The sequence below is a fragment of the Elaeis guineensis genome, chromosome 7 (genome assembly GCF_000442705.2).
Source record: "Elaeis guineensis isolate ETL-2024a chromosome 7, EG11, whole genome shotgun sequence".
In the NCBI taxonomy this organism is placed as follows: Eukaryota; Viridiplantae; Streptophyta; class Magnoliopsida; order Arecales; family Arecaceae; genus Elaeis; species Elaeis guineensis.
In genome coordinates, this window is record NC_025999.2 from 5,184,771 (window position 1) to 5,204,436 (window position 19,666).

At 36.3% G+C, this 19,666-nt stretch overlaps 1 protein-coding gene across 1 annotated transcript; it reads right to left on the reverse strand.

The window, feature by feature from the left end:
• Window positions 1–10,790: 10,790 nt before the first annotated feature.
• On the reverse strand, window positions 10,791–15,182 carry LOC105049223 (O-fucosyltransferase 23). The gene is made up of 3 exons (XM_073260786.1): window positions 14,941–15,182; window positions 13,044–13,150; window positions 10,791–12,911 (listed from the first exon to the last, which is right to left on the reverse strand). The coding sequence occupies exon 3, from the start codon at window positions 12,603–12,605 to the stop codon at window positions 11,244–11,246; it is 1,362 nt and encodes a 453-aa protein (XP_073116887.1). The 5' UTR covers window positions 12,606–12,911; window positions 13,044–13,150; window positions 14,941–15,182; the 3' UTR covers window positions 10,791–11,243.
• Window positions 15,183–19,666: the final 4,484 nt, after the last annotated feature.

The window sequence follows — 19,666 nt, forward strand, 5'->3', positions numbered from 1 at the left end:
CTCTAGTTGAGGTCGGCTTTATGATGAGCTCAACCTTTAGTTGAGGTCACTTTATAATGATCTCAACCTTTCATTGAGGTCAGCTTTCTAATGACCTCAGTCATCTGGTGAGATCGGATTTATAATGATCACAGCCTTCCATTGAGGTCGGCTTTCTGATGATCTCCATAGTCAAGCTTCATTCTTGAGTCTCGAGGACATCATCTGAAGTGATATGATCCCCACAACAGTAATTACATTATTCAATTATCAGAAAATCTTGAAAAATATCATTGTGTTTCTGATTCTTTGAATTATGCTCCATATATCAATTGATGAATCAAGAATTGCTCGATTATTTTTTGTGAACTATTTCTAAACTCTTATGATTTATTCATTAATTATAAATGGCTAAATTATTATATCTTTGTTAATTACAAATTAATGATATTAAATGCCAAATCATTGGTGAATGTAGTTGGCTATAAAATTATCACAAGGGAATGAATCTATTTTAAGTTTTAACAAAAATAAATTAGACAATATGACAAAAACCAAAGTTGATGTAAAATCAAGATATAACTTTAGAATGATTTTATGATTTTATGTTATTATTTCAACTAATCATGACTATTTATAAAAATCTAATCCTTCTAACTAGAAAAGAATGGCAATTTTATCTAAATAATGCTAATTTAAAAAAAAAATATGAAAATAATATCTTAGCCAAAGTATTTACGAAAATACTGTCCAAAATAAAGTCACCCTATCATAGGATAATTTTTTACGCCGACTCAGCAAATTTCATGCCATGTGGAAGGCTGAATCAGTAACTAAGAGTTGTCCTATTATAGGGCAACTCAATAAATCGCTATATGGTAGAGTGACTATATGAGTCATCCTATGGTAGGATGACTCACTTAGTAGCTATATCCCCATGTGACCTTCTTCCCCTTCTTCATGCTGTCTCTCACCGCAACTGGGCTTCCCTTTTTCCTTCTTTCTCTGTCTCTAAGGTTCCAGCCACTTATGAGTCTCCCTTAGCTTTTCTCCCTCTCTCTCATGCCCCTTCCATCTCCCATCCGTCGGTTGCCTCCCTCAGCTCCTCGCCGTTGGAGGAAGACAATAGGAAAAATCAATGAAGCAGAGGAGGCTGAAAAAAATAAGAAGGTAAGACCTTTACCCACATAGATTAACCCTTTATTTTTTCCTTGTCGCTTCTTACTTTTTTTTTTCATCCTCTTTTTCGGAGATATGTGGGGAAGGAGAGCACCTAAAGGAGATTGGAGGGGCTTATTAGGTTCGATTGGGGTTTTCTCTCAAGGCAATGAGCTGGTCCCTTGAGGTTTTAAGAGCTTAATCTTGCTAGACTAGGTTTTGAGAGCTTAATTTTGCTAGACTAGGCTTTTCTTTTATAATAACCATATAACAGAAAGGAAGAGAAAAAAATTATAAGATGAAATGTGATGGAGAATATATTAAAATATTAGATAAACATAACATCTTGCTAGATTGGGCTTTTCTTTTTGCTCTTGCTTTGCCTTCTTTATGTTCTTTTTTTCCTACTCAGTCGTTTGTTTTTAAAAATTTTTCATTGCATAGAATTATAGACCCGTCTTTTGATTAATATACAAATTCTATGGGTTGATTGGCCCTCATTATGGCTATGGTAGAGTAATGGTGTCAGGAGACTAACACTTTCTACTTCCACGTCGGGGAGGCAATGATCACATTGCAGGATGTTGCTGTCCTCCTTGGATTATGGGTGCATAGGTCTACCATCATCGGTACTACGTAGATCATCTGGTCAGACCTCTATGAGGAGTTATTTTGGATTAGACAACTAGAGGTGATATTGTTGGGGTCTTCACTAAGATTGCATTAGTTTCGTAACACGTTCCACTACTTACCAGATGATGCCAATGACAAGACCGTGCAGAGGCATGCTCAAGCATTTATTCTATGCCTTATCGATGGCCATCTATTTACTATAAGTTTAGTTTTCACATACAGTTGTTGTACTTATCTTTGTTACGTGATCTCCACACATGTAGGTAAATGAGTTGGGACAGCACTACTTTGGCCTTCTTATATCGCGAACTCTATAGGGCCATCAGACTAGATGCATGTGAGATAGCTGGATAATTGGTATTGCTGTAGCTTTGAATATAGGAGCATTTACACGTCGGAAGGCCAAACAGGGTGCTCCCCAGGGTAGGAGCCCACCAGCCAGCTCGGGAGATGATGCAGTAGAACATGGCCTGTTAGATGAGGATGATGCTGGTATTGAGGACCCGTTTGGTGGGATACAGCATAACCAGGCTGATCCACTTGGATGTAGGTATATAACTAGTAGCACTGATTTTTTTTGATAAATGACTAAATATTTTCACAGAATAATATATTGATTTTATTTTGGACAGATGAGGACTCAACTGACTGGTGCATGCAATTCGATACCACATACAATCATATACTATAGAAATCAGTTTGACCAGCAGTGCGATAATCAGATGATGTGGGTGCCTTATACATCGGAGATACTGGCCACATTGCCTGAGATATGTCGATCAAATCAACATGGAGGACACGCGCATCTCTCATTTGCTTCAACATCATGGAGATCTACTATCTGGAGTGTATGATGCGATAGTTTGGCATGCATTAGGACGTTCCCCCATCATGCGACACTCGGAACAGCCTTCACAGTGTAGATCGATGAGGATGGCATCGTCATGATTGGGTTTGAGAGCATTGAAAGCATATTGATGTATGGGAGCAGCAGGAGAATTTGATTATGGCTGGTCCACCTATGCTCCCATGATAGATTATTATGATCCATATCTGCAGTGATATAGAACATCACTAGGTGATTAATCTCGCCATTGATGAAGGATCAGTCTGAGATGAAGTTCCATCCATCGAGCAGCATGATGGATATTGTGGTTCGTATATTTTGCTTTTTATCTCATTTTATTATGTCATTATTGTTATAGTTATGAATAACATAAGTTTTCTCTTTGATACTGACAGTTTCAGAGGATCATGTCACTATACCATTAAGTAAGAGCGGCTTTCATTCGGTCATCATTGGATGTAAGGATCGAGCACTTGTCAATATTATGGATGGCCTTGTCGATACTATGTGAGTCATCTCTGAGAATAGACGACTTCATACTATACCATCGATGGATGATCCGAGTACCTCATCATATGTCCAGCACACCTCATATCTTGACTTCTCGAACTTCGACCTTCCTATAAATGATGCATCTATGTCATAGAGGATTAATGAGCCAGGAGACACATCACATCGATCCAATGAGCAGCATGTTGATCATGCACATGGGAGAACTAGAGGCAAAGGTAGACTGAGGGTTTTTCAAGGCAGACGTTAGGCATCTTCCTCTCCATCGGTCGATGTCATGTTCGAGCCATCATTGTATGACCAGAGGTGACACACGTCTACGAGAGGTAGATGAGGAGGCCTCAGTACCTTAGCATATATGCCTCTGATAGTTATATTAGTTGTACTTTTTTTTTGCTAACAAACTTTGTAATAATCAACCATTGGTTTACATTAATTTGAAATTAATGTTACAATTTTTTTCAATCTGAATGCACATGCTACAATTTTTGTTGGTTAGACAAAAAAATCATTATCGATCTTGATATAGGTTATATGGTTGAAGTTTGAAATTATCTCATAATTTTTATAATTAATGTGATTTTTGTTCTGATTATTATCTTTCAAGTACTCGAATTCCAATACAATCTTATGTGGGAAGAATAGGTCAAGAAAAGATCCAAAGCTAGAAATCTTCATGAAAAATTTTGGGCACTTAGCCCAACGAGATATAGATACTCTGATGTGAAGAAGATAACCTCTTCCTTCAGTCACAAAATAGGTCAAGACATATTGCAATGTATAAAAGGAAGCTTGATAATGGCCATCTAGTGGCAATAAAAATCTCAAATAGTTCTAAAGAAAATGGTAAGGAATTTTTCATCGAGGTTATCAGCATTTGTTGCACTTACCATGTCAACATTGTGAGCTTACTAGACTTTTGTTTGGAAATGTTTACAAAAATTCTTATATATGAGATCATGGTCAATGGATCATTAGAAAAATTCATCTATATGGAGTAAAAAATAATACTAAATCTTAAATGAGGGAAGCTATTGGAGATTGCCATTGAAAAATTTATTTGTATGGAGTATACTCAAAGTCGCTCTATTATAGGACGACTCTATAAATTGCTCTACGATAAAATGACTTATAGAGTTGCTCTGTTGTAAGACGACTTACTAAGCCGTCTACAATAAGGCGACTCTATGTTGCTGACTCTACAATCTACATAGCATGAATTGTGGTGAGTCAATACATAAAGTCACTCTATGATAGGATGACTTTATTTTGAACAGTATTTTCGTAAATACTTTGTCAGGATATTATTTTTATAATTTTTTAAAATTAACATTATTTAGGTAAAATTATCATAAAAGAATTCAATCTAAATTTTATAAAAATGGACTTCACTCGCATGAATAGAAGACTCATATAACAATTTGTTGTTTTTGAAAGTCAAGAACTTAGAATACTATTTTTAAAAATTTTTAATATTTTATTCTATTTTAAATGATTCGTTTGAGCAAATTAAAAACTAAAAAATAAAAAAAAATTTCAATCATATTATCGATAGGATCAAGTGATCTGTATACTCTATTTGAAGAAACTTTTTTTGAATTATTTAACAATGATGATAGACTGTAGTTTTATACCTCAAAAAATAATTGATCTTTCATGGTAGAGGTAGACTGAGGGTTTTTTGAGGCAGACGTTAGGCATCTTCCTCTCCATCGATCGATGTCATGTTCGAGCCATCATCTGTATGACCAGAGGTGACACACATCTACGAGAGGCAGATGAGGAGGAGGCCTCAGTACCTTAGTATATACGCCTCCCGATAGTTATATTAGTTATACTTTTTTTTTTGCTAACAAACTTTGTAATAATCAACCATTGGTTTACATTAATTTGAAATTAATGTTACAAATTTTTTCAATCTGAATGCACATGCTACAATTTTTGTTGGTTAGACAAAAAAATCATTATCGATCTTGATACAGGTTATATGGTTGAAGTTTGGAATTGTCCCATAATTTTTATAATTAGTGTGATTTTTGTTCTGATTATTATCTTTCAAGTACTCGAATTTCAATACAATCTTATGTGGGAAGAATAGGTCAAGAAAAGATCCTAAGCTAGAAATCTTCATGGAAAAATTTGGGCACTTAGCCCAACGAGATATAGATACTCTGATGTGAAGAAGATAACCTCTTCCTTCAGTCACAAAATAGGTCAAGGCATATTGCAATGTATAAAAGGAAGCTTGATAATGGCCATCTAGTGGCAATAAAGATCTCAAATAGTTCTAAAGAAAATGATAAGGAATAAGAAATAATACCAAATCTTAAATGAGAGAAGCTATTGGAGATTGCCATTGAAAATTTATTTGTATGGAGTATACTCAAAGTCACTCTATTATAGGGCGACTCTATAAGTTGCTCTACGATAAGGTGACTTATAGAGTTGCTCTATTGTAAGACGACTTACTAAGTCGTCCTACAATAAGGCGACTCTACGTTGCTGACTCTACAATCTATATAGCATGAATTATGATGAGTCAATACATAAAGTTGCTCTATGATAGGATGACTTTATTTTGAACAGTATTTTTATAAATACTTTGGTCAGAATATTATTTTTATAATTTTTTAAAATTAACATAATTTAGGTAAAATTATCAGAAAATAATTCAATCTAAATTTTGTAAAAATGGACTTCACTAGCATGAATAGAAGACTCATATAACAATTTGTTGTTTTTGAAAGTCAAGAACTTAGAATACTATTTTCAAAAGTTTTTAATATTTTATTCTATTTTAAATGATTCGTTTGAGCAAATTAAAAATAAAAAATATTTCTTTTTCCAATCATATTATCGATAGGATCAAGTGATCTGTATACTCTATTTGAAGGAACTTTTTTTGAATTATTTAACAACGATGATAGACTGTAGTTTTATACTTCAGAAATATAAAGCCTTTTCTGCCCAGAATAGGCAAAGGTGCGAAAAAATAATTGATTTCCTTTCACAATATCGACCATTAGTTCGCACCTTGCATCATTCGCAAAGCATTCTGAACTCCTTCATTTATCTATTTTGCATATCTTAAAGTCACCATTGCATGATCCAGCAATAGATTTGCACAAAGGAAGAGGAATCCTTCTTTCGCACCAAAGATACAAACCATGTCCCTTGCGAAAACATTGACTACTGTCAAATTCTTGGCATGGGATAATTTGTTTTAATTTGCCTAAGTGTTGTTACACAAACAGTGCACACACACAAGTAGTACCTCTCTTCTCTAGCAACCTAAACAAGGATGTGTTTAATCAAAACTTGTTTGTGATTAAGATCCATTTAGTACCTTATGAATTGGTTGTTAACTTATTTGCAGAGGAATAAAAATTATTTTATTGCTTGATTTTGTTGTTTTTGGAAATACATGTGAGGACATGCTAAATAACATATGAGATTTAACTATTCTTTTTCACAAAGATTAACGGAGTAACAAGCACAATAAGCTTAAAGTCTATACTCCCATATCTCTTCTTCCCACCTATACTTATTCTATACGAACAAGGTTGCAGATCAGCTAGGGAAGTTGGATTGTTGTTTGAAAGTACAAAATATTTTCTGGCAACAACATGTTCATCACACCTAAGAAAATATATCATGCATCGCGTGCACCACGTCAATAATGCACCACGGGAACAATCCAAAATAAAAAGTGCGGAGTGACAATCTAAAAGAAGCACATAATGCATGCAACCCATAGAAACCAAGATGTGTGATTGGCGTGGTCTGGGTATAATTTCTAATCAAATCTAAGGTCCACTATGTACACAGTTGTTTTGCCCTATCTTGAGTAGAGACCAGGGAAATAGGACCATTTGCAATGGGCCGTAAAGAGGAAGGTAGCCCTCTCCAAAAATATCTCTAGCTATATTTAAGATTCTAGTATGTATAATCATCAAGAGACTTTACCAGCAAGATAATTTGACTCATTCCACATAATTTTATCTATCATAGGTGGTTTCATAAAAAACACATTAAAATATTCAAATACATATAGGGGTATTACATTTTTTTTTTGAAAACATGTGACCGTATGATATACTAAATGAAGGTTATGCAAATTAGATTTGAAATTAGAATCTATATTTCCTTGATGGCATTGATTAGATATCATATATGGTTTTAGTGTAAGGATTGTATGTCAATGATCAAAAATAACTGCAAAGCCACAATGGTTTAGAAGTTTACCTTCTATCAAACTTCAAATCTGAGTGGTAGTTTTAATCGCCTGTTAATTATATCTGTTGTTTCTCTGACATTTCACTGATGAGCAAATAGAATAAGTATAAATAGAACTTTTGGAAATGTGTTGTTAATCACAACGGCAACATTGATCATGATGTAACTTTGATTATTTTTTGTGAGCCTCTCTATAGTTTAATACTTTGGCTGGTTTTTTATATAAATAGCAACAAGCAGTATGCTTATACTACTTTTCTATTAACCTCAGGGATCTTGTATAGCAACTGTTTAGGCTTGAAAAGCACCAAAGAAAGAGGCATGTGGATAGGAGTTTTCACCCCTTTAGGACATGCTTGGGAAATCCGGTAGAGTTGGGCTGGATTTTTGTAAGAATCGGGCCTATTGGCCCTCACAGCCCATATTTTTTCAAAGCCCCATTGTTTTAACCTAATTTGTATCTATGGTCCCATGGACCTGTTGGTCTGTAGGAAGAAAAAAAAGATATATAGAGATCTTGAAAAATTCCTTGTGCACTGCACGTGGTGTGGAACATGATTGGCTCACATGTGGGCCGGGCAATGCATGAAAAAAAAAAAAAATCACCGGTCCGCAATAAGCCAATCACCAGCACAGTGCACAAAGAATTTGTCTAGAGATTTTTTTTTCCTCTCATAAGATTTGGGTTAGAGGGATATTTGGTTGATATGGGCCATAGACTACTCACTCCACCGATGCAACAGGATATTCAACCCCAATCCTGTTGGATTTCTGAAACAAAGCCTCGGAGCTTTTTTTGGATAATTTGGAAAAATTAGGCTAAATTTCATGCTGGATTCGTGGATTAAGCTACCTATTTAAGCATGCTAATATCAACACAACACCTTCCAGCCTAAATTCAGTAGAAAGGAAAAAAGATCCATGGACCTCGATTGATCCTTTTGATCTTCCCGCAGACTAATAAGCTCATAGATGGGGATATAAACTAAGACTTGGACAAGCCCTTAGAAGATGTGGCTGGGCGGGACAACAGGCCCAATTCCTGCTGGACATTACATCTTATCGGATAGATGAGAACTTCAATCCAATTGATGATGATCTTTTAGGAACCCAAGATCCTCTGGTGTCGATCTGGCAGATTAAGTGCAACTTACAACCTGCAGTGTTAATTTTGTCTATCTACGAGTCTGATTATCTAGTTAGTTCATCACTGGCTATCATCTGCTTCGCTTTCTTTTTTTAATCCAAATTTTGAGAAAAATTAGGTTTAGAATGTTTTTGCTTCTTATTGCTTGTTCTAGTATCTCAACACCACAAAGTTATTGCTTGATCCCATCAGATGGATGCAGTTTTGTTTTAATCGTATCTTTGAGATGTGTTCTCCTATATCGAAGTATCACTCTCATGTATTAACAAACATAATTACCGCACTGAATCTAAGTAATGCTTGCAAAGAGGCAGCACCAAAATGGACCATAAAGTTTGAGGAGACTCCTGGCTCGTCCGAATGCTGCTTTGCTAATGAAGTGGTAGGTTCAAAGATGTTATTGGAGATGTATAAGGCAGTCATCCAAAATATTGATGCCCCTCCTAAATGAATATTTACCCACTGTTTCATCAAATTTAAAGCAAAATAATAATAATAATAATAATTGGGTCCATTTCAACTACTTTAATAAATAAAAAGAAATTATATCTAGAGTTGATGTACTAGCACAGTAATACACCACACTAGTAATATTCCATATTAGCATGAAACGATTGGTTTGATACTATCAGACTAATCATTTATACTGCTTCACTCTCAAGTCCATTGATGTACAACAAAGCTTTAAATTATTTGGTAAATTTTATTTTTTTAGAAAAATAAAGTTGGACTATGCGCTAATTGAACATACAAATGGTTGGATATAATGCATGCTAAAGAATAGCTCCAAACCAAGATTCATGTACTTTGGTGCCTTCTAATCTAAATATCAATATTAAAAAAATGAATGATTTAGATAGCATGATATCATGTTTTATTACAATATAGTCAAAAAGCTCTAATAAATTTAAGTCTACTCATATTTAAATTTTGTAAATTAGAATCAATATAGTGGGTTTTCAATTTATGTATTTTATCATGTATTTCATATACTAGGGTAATTGATATATTCCTCTTTGTTCCCACTTAATACAAATATTGGAGACATTTGAAACAGATGATTTTTAGTTTCTAATTTAGATGGCTAGATCATATTAAATGTTACAAATCTTCAATCTAGATTGCCTCTCATTAATTTTGAGCCATCAAATCTTATTCTGCAGCCTTGCAGCCTCGTTTTCACTTTAAAAAAAAAAATCATTAAATCTTTTTTTTTTAGAGTATTAAAGTTTAGTATACGGTACAATTCAAAATATTACACCGTAAGATTATTAATTATTGAGATTTTCTTGCAGAGATTTACTCTATGCATCTTTGAGGCTGCTGTGGAGGATAGATGCCAGAATGAACCTAATGAAGCTTTTGCAACCATTTAATCAGTCAACTATTCAAGCACCCTCTGCTTTAGGAAAAAAAAGAGGAAAAAGGCAGTGTGGCACCCTGGACTGGCCCTTGCCAATTAGGAAAAAGGCAACAGGACAATGATGCCTAAAGTATGCTCATGTGCCCATCCTCAGTATCCCATGTTATCTGTTGATGGCTATACATTGCTCTTGCATATCACAATCACATTGCAATTCTTCTGCGTTTGCTGATAAAATGTGAAACTTAAATCCCTGCCTGACAGCCTGAGGGAGTGCTGTGTGATGATACAGTAACAACTCAGAAGCCAGCCTTTGGTCCTAACAAATATTTGGTGATCAATGCTTGATTGGTCCAATGCTGGCTACCTGAAAGTAAGAAATCCAGAACCCCCAGCCACCAAGATTTTTTCTATGTGCCTTTGCTTCATAAGTCAACCTGACATTGTTAATAGCCAAGTGTCTTATAGGTGTTAGGCCTGACATGCATTGCTTGCATCTTCTCTTATCAGCTTAAATTTTTGGAGTAATTTTGATTAGTTACAATGAGGCTTAGCCATTCCATCCCTTTATTCTTTTTAAAAGATTATTTGATCTGGTACAGTTTCTGCTTGGAAGAAAACTCAACACACATAAAGCTTTTGACCATGTGAAGAATGACCATTTTGAGGAGCATTGAGGACCATTCATGATGATCTGTGAAAAAACCACTGAAAGTATAACATGATTTGAATCTTCTCCAGGTTCAGTGGGAGACAAAAAGAACCCATTTGATGGAGTGCAAGTGAAATCTGAACCCTTTTCCAACTAAAACATGCTTTCATCAAAAAATGATTAACAATCATAGCATACATCACGGCCTCAAGCATAATTTTTGTAATTAGCAACTTTCATGAGCATTGGAGAGAATAATGCATCATGATTCAAAACAGAAAATGACAGTCTTAGCTTCCAAAACAGAAAGAAACAAGCAACATTTGTTCTTCTATTTAACATGTACAAACAATAAGGCCTTTTGAGTTGAATGTCTATCAACCCAAGACTGAGGCTTCCCAAAAGATCAGCAGCCATTATGATATAGAAAATTAAATAAATTAAACATGAATAATACCACGAAATGCTTTTGCTGTATTACTCACATACCACATTGTAATGATACCGAATAATGCTGTAGATTAGGTTGCTGTGTCATGTCATGTTATAGTTGCAAGTCAACAATTGCATTTGCATGTGGACTCCGATCGACAAGCCAGGTTTAAAGGAGTGTGATTCATAAGAGGTTATCAAGATCTGGATCCGCTCAAACTGGTATGAGATATAATAAAAGAATAACTTTCCCAAACTATACGCCTTTCATCTACTTGACTAGTTTTTATAACAGCCTTGCTTTTGAGTTGCTATAGCATGAGATATTGTTCGTCCCATAGCTGATGCTTTGAAGGCTTGACGCAGACATATCTGTCATCCACATCTTTGGGCCCCCGGATTCTCCCAATATATTGTAAGCATATGATGCAAGCCCGACATCAATTCCACATGCCCTTGTAATGCCCATGCCAATCAACTTTTGTGTTCTTGATAGCACTATGAGGCCAGAAAATGTAGAGAAACTATTGCCAACAAAAACATCAGCTCTTGAGCAAACCTCATAGTCAATTGCAGACTGGATGAGGTAAGGGTACTTCTTGTAGATATCCCTGACCCCCAATCTCTTTTTCTCATAAGGAAGAAGACCATCTTTCCAACCACTCAATATAGAACCATCTTCTAAGAGGCTATCAGCGACTGCAAGATAAACCACAATTGGCCGTTGTAAGCCAGTGATGTGGGCTACCATTTCCATAACCTCTTCTTTACTACTACAGATCTGACTGATATTTGATTTCTTCTCCCGCTTCTTACAATGGATCATCCAGTCTTTCTCTATCCTCATGTGGACAGCTATATAAGGCGCAGGTTGGTCTACTGATCCATCCGAGTTTAATTCATTCTTAGCAATATCAACTTTACTTCTTTCCTTAACACCTATCTCTCTAATCCTGGATATAACCTTCATCACCTCGTTTTCTATTACATCAACCAATACCAGACACTCAAAAATCTTTGCATAGTCCTTGACAGGCCAATGATCATGCCAAAGGAAAGGATGCTTTCCAACGATCCGAATTACCTCAAACTTGTCAATTGAATGCTCCTTGCATTGTTTTAGCTGATTCAGGTCTCGCTCTTTAGTCCACTTCCTACCACTTCCCTTCTGGAGCTCAAACGGCTTGGTTTGATTCAAGAGATCAGAATAACGGCCCACATGGACAAACCCATAGCAGAGGGAATTGAACTTCTCCAAATGGAACAACTTATCAAATGAAATTGGTTCCAGTAAGTCAATTTCTTTGTAAAACAGAGAAGCACTCAAGCTAGGCATTAGAAGAGTTCGATTCAAAAATCTTGCGGTCAAAATTGCTCTTGCAAATGCTATTTTCTGATTATTCAGACCCCAAACAATCTGAGGAACCTCCACGAATTTGTCTCTTCTGACATCTAATTGTGAATTAGAAGCAGTAGAGGCAGATATCCAGAAAGAGCCCCTCTGTTGAAACCAATGAACACCAGGGAAGGGATAAAGAAGAACAGTTCTCAATACAAGAATGAAGATCATCAACACAAAGCACCTGCATATAATTGGCTTCATATGGCAGTGGATCAGCTTAGGAAATTGTAAATTTGTAAAATCCATGGAGATCTATCTTCTTTCTCATCCAATGAATCTACTTTGTCCCAACCTTCTTTTATGACATTGGCATGCTCTGATAATGATGATATCCCAAAGATATGGAACCCAAGAAAGTCCAATTATACTCATGGATCTTTGTATAAAACGAAAGAGGAGGAGAAAGAGAGAAAAATCACCAGTCACACACCCTTCACTACCGTAAAAGGACAAACTCCAATTCATTCCAACACTGGTAAGAAATATATGATATCTTTCCCCAATCAGTTATCTTTTTCAGATGAACGATTCTATCCAACCATGCCATCAGATCTGCAGACAAAGATGACAGGAAGCATGAAGACATGAGCAACTCAATCGGAGAACAATGGATCTTTGAAATTTCCACCACAAAATCTTGATTGGTCAATAGAAACTGAGTATCCAGGAACTTGTGGCACATACCTCATGAGTCAAAGACCCCTAAGGCTTAAGCATTCAAAGGAACATGCATCTGAATCCATCCTTAACCTTTGAAACAGAGCTTCTCCAATCTTCAGTTTTGTCATTTGCTGCAATAAACAGCAAAAAAGAAAAAAAAAAATTCAGAAATCCACATCTTATTTTTCTTGAGAAATCCGCACCTCATTTTCTTTCAAATTATACCCTTCCAAGACTCTAAAAGACCTGATTTCCCCTGCAGATATTTATAAGTAAATTTCAAGAAAAAACATTTCATTTTCATTTTCTTTATTTTTGGTTACAGCAAGGGTCGTAAACCCCTTAGTTCCTCATGTGGGAATATCCTTGCATATCCAGGTGATATAGAAAAATAAAACTATTTTCATGTTTTTAACCTCCAATGTCTTCATCTCCACACATAGACCAAACAATACAGTAGCTCTATGAAAACGCATGGCTCCAGTCTTTATATTTGTTGCAGAACCAAAGGATTAAAAGCATAAACACCCTATTTACAGCTACCCTTCAAATAATACCCTATCTTCCAAAACCATCCAATAAAGAAAATTTCACAAGAAGTGTATTTCTAAAAAGAAAAACTCATCAATCCAGTCCCCAGGAAAAAAAGAAAAAGGAGCAACGACAGAGCTCGTGCTACCTTTTCATTACAACAAAATACCAATTGTACTTAAAAAGGACTGAGAAATGGTTTTGAACAGGAGAGGATCCCTCTACAGTTCCCACTTGAGAAACTATACAAAAAGATAAGGGGGAAAAACTTCAAAAAGCAGCTACAGAAAATCTCAAAAATTCTTCTCTTCTGCAACTATACAATTAAAAGAATTCAAGAGAAGCCCATTTATGTTAACAAAATTGAAAAGAGAAACATTTCAAGTCCCAGCAGTGCCGACTTTCTACATTCCAACGCAAAACAATAGTCACAACAAAGTTAAACCCAATCCCATTTATCCAACGAAAACTTAATCCTAATCCCCATTTATCCAACCAAAACTCCCAACCCAACCAAAAATAAATAGAGAGAGAAGGTAAAAGAATCAGTTGCAAAGTAAAAGATTCGAAAATTTCTATTTTTCACTCAGTTCAGGCACCAAAAAACCCATTTCTACTCATGCCCACACCAAAAACGATAGTTCCTAAAGCCAAACTAGAATCTGAAAAGAAATCCTGTATAACACCTTAATCTAAGCCTCTGCAATCAAGCAAAACATCGTACAGGAAAAGTTACAGGGAAATCCTTCTCAATCAAATCAGAGAAAATAAAATAAAATAACTCACTTTCCATCCAAATCCAATCTCCTAGAAAATAACATTACATCTAAAAATAAATCTTCTTGTCATTTCATCTTCTCCCGAAATGAATCGATGGATATCTCCCATCTTCTTCCCCAAAAAAGGAAACTTTGCCGGAGATTCTCCATCCATACTAGATGGAGTTTCTCCCCAAAAAAAGATAAAATAAAAATAAAAAATAAAGGGTTCAAAAAAAAAAAAAAAAACATATTTCTCTGAATCTAAGTTCCGTTAGGGACCCATCTTGCCCCCGTCCCAATCAATAGTCCCAACAAAAACCCTCATAATCACTAAAAATAATTTGCAACAAGTACAAGATTTTATCATGAGTTTGCAGTTGATTTCCCACACCATCGGAAACGGACTCTGACAAGAAAACTTTTATATTCAATCAACAGCAGAACGATAACCCATCTGAATTCAGAAATTTAAGAAAAATACAAATCCATAGTCCCAGCAAAAAAAAAAAAAAGGAAGAAAGAAAGAAAGAAATCCCAATCAAGAACAAGATCCAATATCACATCTATAAATGATTCAGGAGAAATTGATATCATGAGAGTATAATTGAACTAACACCTAAAAAACATACCCTGACAGCCAGCCTCTTTAAAGTTTGTACAAAAACAACCAACAAACCACACAGAAAAGGGATGGGGGTGGGAGGAATCTCAAAGACAGAATTAGGAAACAAAAAGGGGAGGGATTGCAGTTGCAGGACCTATAACCTGACACTCAAATTAGGGGGTTAAATTTAGAGAGAGAGAGAGAGTTAAATGTATAGCGCTTTTTGTGCTCCCAGGAGGATCTGCAGCTTTGTTGGGCCGTGTACAGTGGCTGGGGGCCAAGGAGAGTCTTCCCATCAAAAAAAGGAAAAGCCAGCCTAAAAAGTTTGGCTTGCGTGGGGTAGGTGTCTTCTGGGATTCCCAAAATGCCCCTTCCTTCTTTGTGGAGTTTTTGTGTCACGCCCAGGGGGCAGCTTATTTAAGGACGGTGGGGTGTACGCCTTCAAAGGACCACCTGGAATTCTGATCCCTGAGGTATTGGGAGTTTTTTTTTTTTTTCTTTCAAATAAATTAATCTTATTTAAAAAAAAAAAAAAAAAAATCCACAAGCATGTTTCAGATTGTTGCTCCACAATCAGCTTCCACCCTGAAATATGTGATTGGCCAATTCATCCCCCTTAGATTAAAAAAAATGAATTAGAAATATTTTCTATAAATATATGTTAATTATCAATTATATGAAATTGATATTGCGCACATGCAAGCGATTTTAAAAAAACCAAGGAAAAACTAAAGTGGCAATGGTGGGAAGACATCTAGCATTTAAGATGAATATATGCAGGGTATTTTTAGTTGATTAAAATGGTTGATGCAGCTTGACCTTAATTTCCATCCTAGATATATAATTTGCAATTTATTGGAAAAATGCCATTGCAAAGTGGGTTTTTTCCTCGGTCAATGCACCTCAAAATGGGAGGAAGTTCTGAATTCATTTTTCAAGTATTTGACCTTAATAACTTTAATACATGTTGCTTCCACTATTATTCTCACAAAACAAAAAGAGTAACTTTTTATTACTAAAAATTAATATAGACTTTTGAGTGATGTTTGATGCATCATATCATAATTTAAAACATATAAAGGAATCTTTACCCAAAAAAAAACATATAAAGGAATAGGTGACTATAATAACAGAACTCTATCATTAAACTGATTTATAAGAATAATAATAACTATTTATCTATTGGCTGGTGCGCCTTCCTGTCAATCAATACTAGTTTAATTGCTACATTTGAACAATTTACTTTGTCCATGCAATGAGATGCCCCTGCCACCAAAGAATGCCATTTAATTCAATTTATGATGACCCTCATTTTTAGCTCTCTGTTTATGTGCTGTTTCTCACATCATTCTCCCCTGGTAGCAACTATGATCAATGCAAAATCTTAGCTTGGTCAAGAACAACATCTTCTAGTGACTGTACCTATAATCTCCTTAGGTATCTGATAGAATTGGAAGGAGAGTCTACGCACCAACCAAGGATGATAACCTCAGCCTTTGCTACATTAAAGGGCATATAACAAACCGGATTTAACACATTATGAGATCTATTGGTCTTGGCTTTAAAAGGCAAAAAAAAAAAGAGGAAAAAACTAGGTAAAAATCTATCGGTCATAAGTACAGGCCGTGAGCTAGCTATTCCAGGAAAGGGGCGAGGGCAATTAAGGCCAACTATGATGGCGGCTACCATGGGCCACAAACATCTTCTAGGGCTTTCTCGTGGGCCGTGGGCCCTACAAGAGGGAATGCCGAATGAGCTGGCGGTGGCTACAAATGCTACCACCTTTGCTTTAGCTTCTGGTGATAAACCTCGACTTGAAAAGTACTATCCTACAGCCAGTCTGCCACCTACCTCTCAACTGTCCTTTGGCCCCACTACTTCACCTTCAACTGTTCGCATTTGGCAATAAAAGATTAAAAGGTTCTCCCTACAGGCAGGATTTAATCTGGGCTAACTGATGGTCCACTCAATGTTGCTTCAGTGTTAAACTGGTTGAGCCTAGTTAAAGTTAGAATGCATTCTTCCTTTTTGAACATATCAGGTTGAATTGAAATATATGGTTTTCATCTTGCCTGGGTCTTGCTAGGATGGTTTCATCCTTTGCCGGTTGGACAGGAGGCAGAGGTTCAATTTCGGCCGTGTCCCTGCTTGGTTTGGCCTCTAAGTAATAGAGCTTCTTTTTTTTTTTTTTTTTTTTTTTTTTTTTTTTTTTTTTTTTGAGCCATGACTCAATTTAGCTTAGGGTCTACGCTCCAGCCTAGATAGCATAGGATGGATACAAGGTAGCAGTCCTATCGGATTTATTTGGATGGTTGGACCCAAAATCTCATAACATTCATAGTGTGGGCTCATATGATCGTCCAAATCAGAACGAACTAGGCTATATTTATAAAAAGATCCTCTCCCATCTTTTTTTCTCTCCATGGGATTCTGACCAGTCCACTCCAGAGGTATTCTGAATGTTGGTAAATATAGCCTAGTCTAGAGACATTAAGCAAAATTTCTTCCATTCAATGGACTAAAATGATATCTTGGTAAAGTAAGATGTGCATGAGAAGGTTCAAAGATTATAGTAATTACAAAAGGAGCCCGTCCATTGGAGGATTTCCATATTTTTAAATTGGTGAAGCCCAAGCCGAGTACTTGGTTTAATGGACCATTTGATGTGAGGCAGGGTGGCTTTTCACATTCCACATTTTGCATAGCAACATTGATAAGGAGCTGAGAAACATGGCCTGGGCTCTTCAATGAAAAGGCTAGTGATGGCACTAAGTGTGCAATGTGTGTGTGCAGCGCATGGGCCTTGCAGGTATTGTTCTAAACCATCTTTTCTTGTTGCTTTTGTTTTGTTTTGTTTTTTGCTTGCCTGGCTGGATACACCAGATACAAATGAGCCATACTTGGGATCTAAGTTCCAACTATTCAGAACTACTCAGGCTTCAAACTGGAGTAGGTTACTTCAAGAATGACTTAAGAGCAGATATTGGGCATGCGGCATGCATGCGTGCACGTATCTAAAATTTGAAGGACGATCTGAATTGATCTTAATATTACAAATATAAAAGGTTGAGAGATTCATAATTTTAGAGACATCAATCATTCTATCTGTTCTGAAACGCTATGCTTTCAGGTCAATGTTGTTCACGCCTTTGACAATATACTTAACGTAACGCATTTTCCTTTTTCCCTTTTTTTTTTTTTTTTTGAGATAGAATGAGGGGAGTAAGATGCTCCCTTCATTATATATATATTAAAATAGTGAATAAGTTACAGTAGATGTTTTGGTTGGAGAATGATAAGGGATTAAAAATACAAAATGGAAAGCTACCGCACTGTAAGACTACGTGATGGATAGCTGATGAGTTCATGTGAACATCTCATCGTCTACAGTGGAGGGTTGGATTCTAAATATACTATTGCCAATGGCCTGTGAGTTTACAAAACCGCGAAGCGGAGAGTTGATAGTGTTTGAAAAAAACTTGTCTCCTCCTTTTTCTTATTCATCTCGGTATAAACAGACAGTCACACCAATCTAATACGAGAACAACTTAAAAAATCAAGATATATAAAATCTCTTAATATCTACGGATAGACCTCATCCTATCTCCACAGTCAGTCGTCAGAATATTCGACAATAAAAATCATCGTCCAATCTATTGCAGTATTCATTTTTCTATAGACATGTCAGACTTTCACTGCAACAGCTAGACGAAGAGAGGCTCTGACATCTCCAATAAGCGGATGACCCTTGAACTACCTGGCATCACCCTGAATCCACGTGATGATAGTAGCAGAGTCACCTTCTAGGATCATCCTGTCCGCGTGAAGCTGCTACTTGACAAAGATGATACTTGCCCAAGTAATGTGAAGCTTCGCAGCTGAGATTAAAAATTTAAATAGGTGGAAACCATCAGCCATCAAAAATCTTCCACCGAACCACGGATGGCAAAGCTAGCTCCATCTTTGTCATCTTTGATACTGTCATTGAAGTTAATCTTGATAAAATCTATCGTTTTTAGTACTAGAGTTTCTTCGAGAACCGGTAGAGTCGCTTGAAATGGGGGTTGTCTTTTCTTACCACCGAGTCATTGAATAGATAAGCTGCAGATTTTTCCACTTCTAGGTAGGATCGAGCCTCGAAAGCGAATACACACTGATTCTGTTCACTTGAAATGTGAGCTGTCTTTTCTACCACCCAGCCATTGAACAGATAAGCTATAGATTTTTTCACTTCTTGCTAGAATCGAGCCTCGAAAGTGAATACACACTTATTCCATTCGCTCCAAATACGCCAACAGAAATAGCCAGTAGACTGTCCTATGCTTTTGTTTCTTCCCTTCCATTATCCACTGACTGCCAAGGGCTTCAAAGTTCTCTGTAAGGTGGGGGAAACTGACCTCGCTTGCCCATTTTGGATAGCAAGTCCATAGCCGAGTAGAGTAGGAACATTGGGTGAATAGATGGTCTGTGGTTTGGGCATACCTCCGGGCCCTTGACTCCTTTCTTCTCGAGGTTTTCATCAGTGAGAATTTTATTGTGGAAGTACAACCATGCAAAGGTTTTTATTTTTTCTGGTATTGGTAATTTTCAGATGATGAGTCCTATCAGTGATATTATTCCTCCAATCTCAAGGAAGAGAGAGCTGTGTCCAACTGCAAAGATCTCATTTGGAGTCCATGTCCATTGCTTCTTATTTTTTCCTTCCGTAAGGTTTATGCTGTTAAGTAAGGACTCCTAAGCCTGAAACTCTG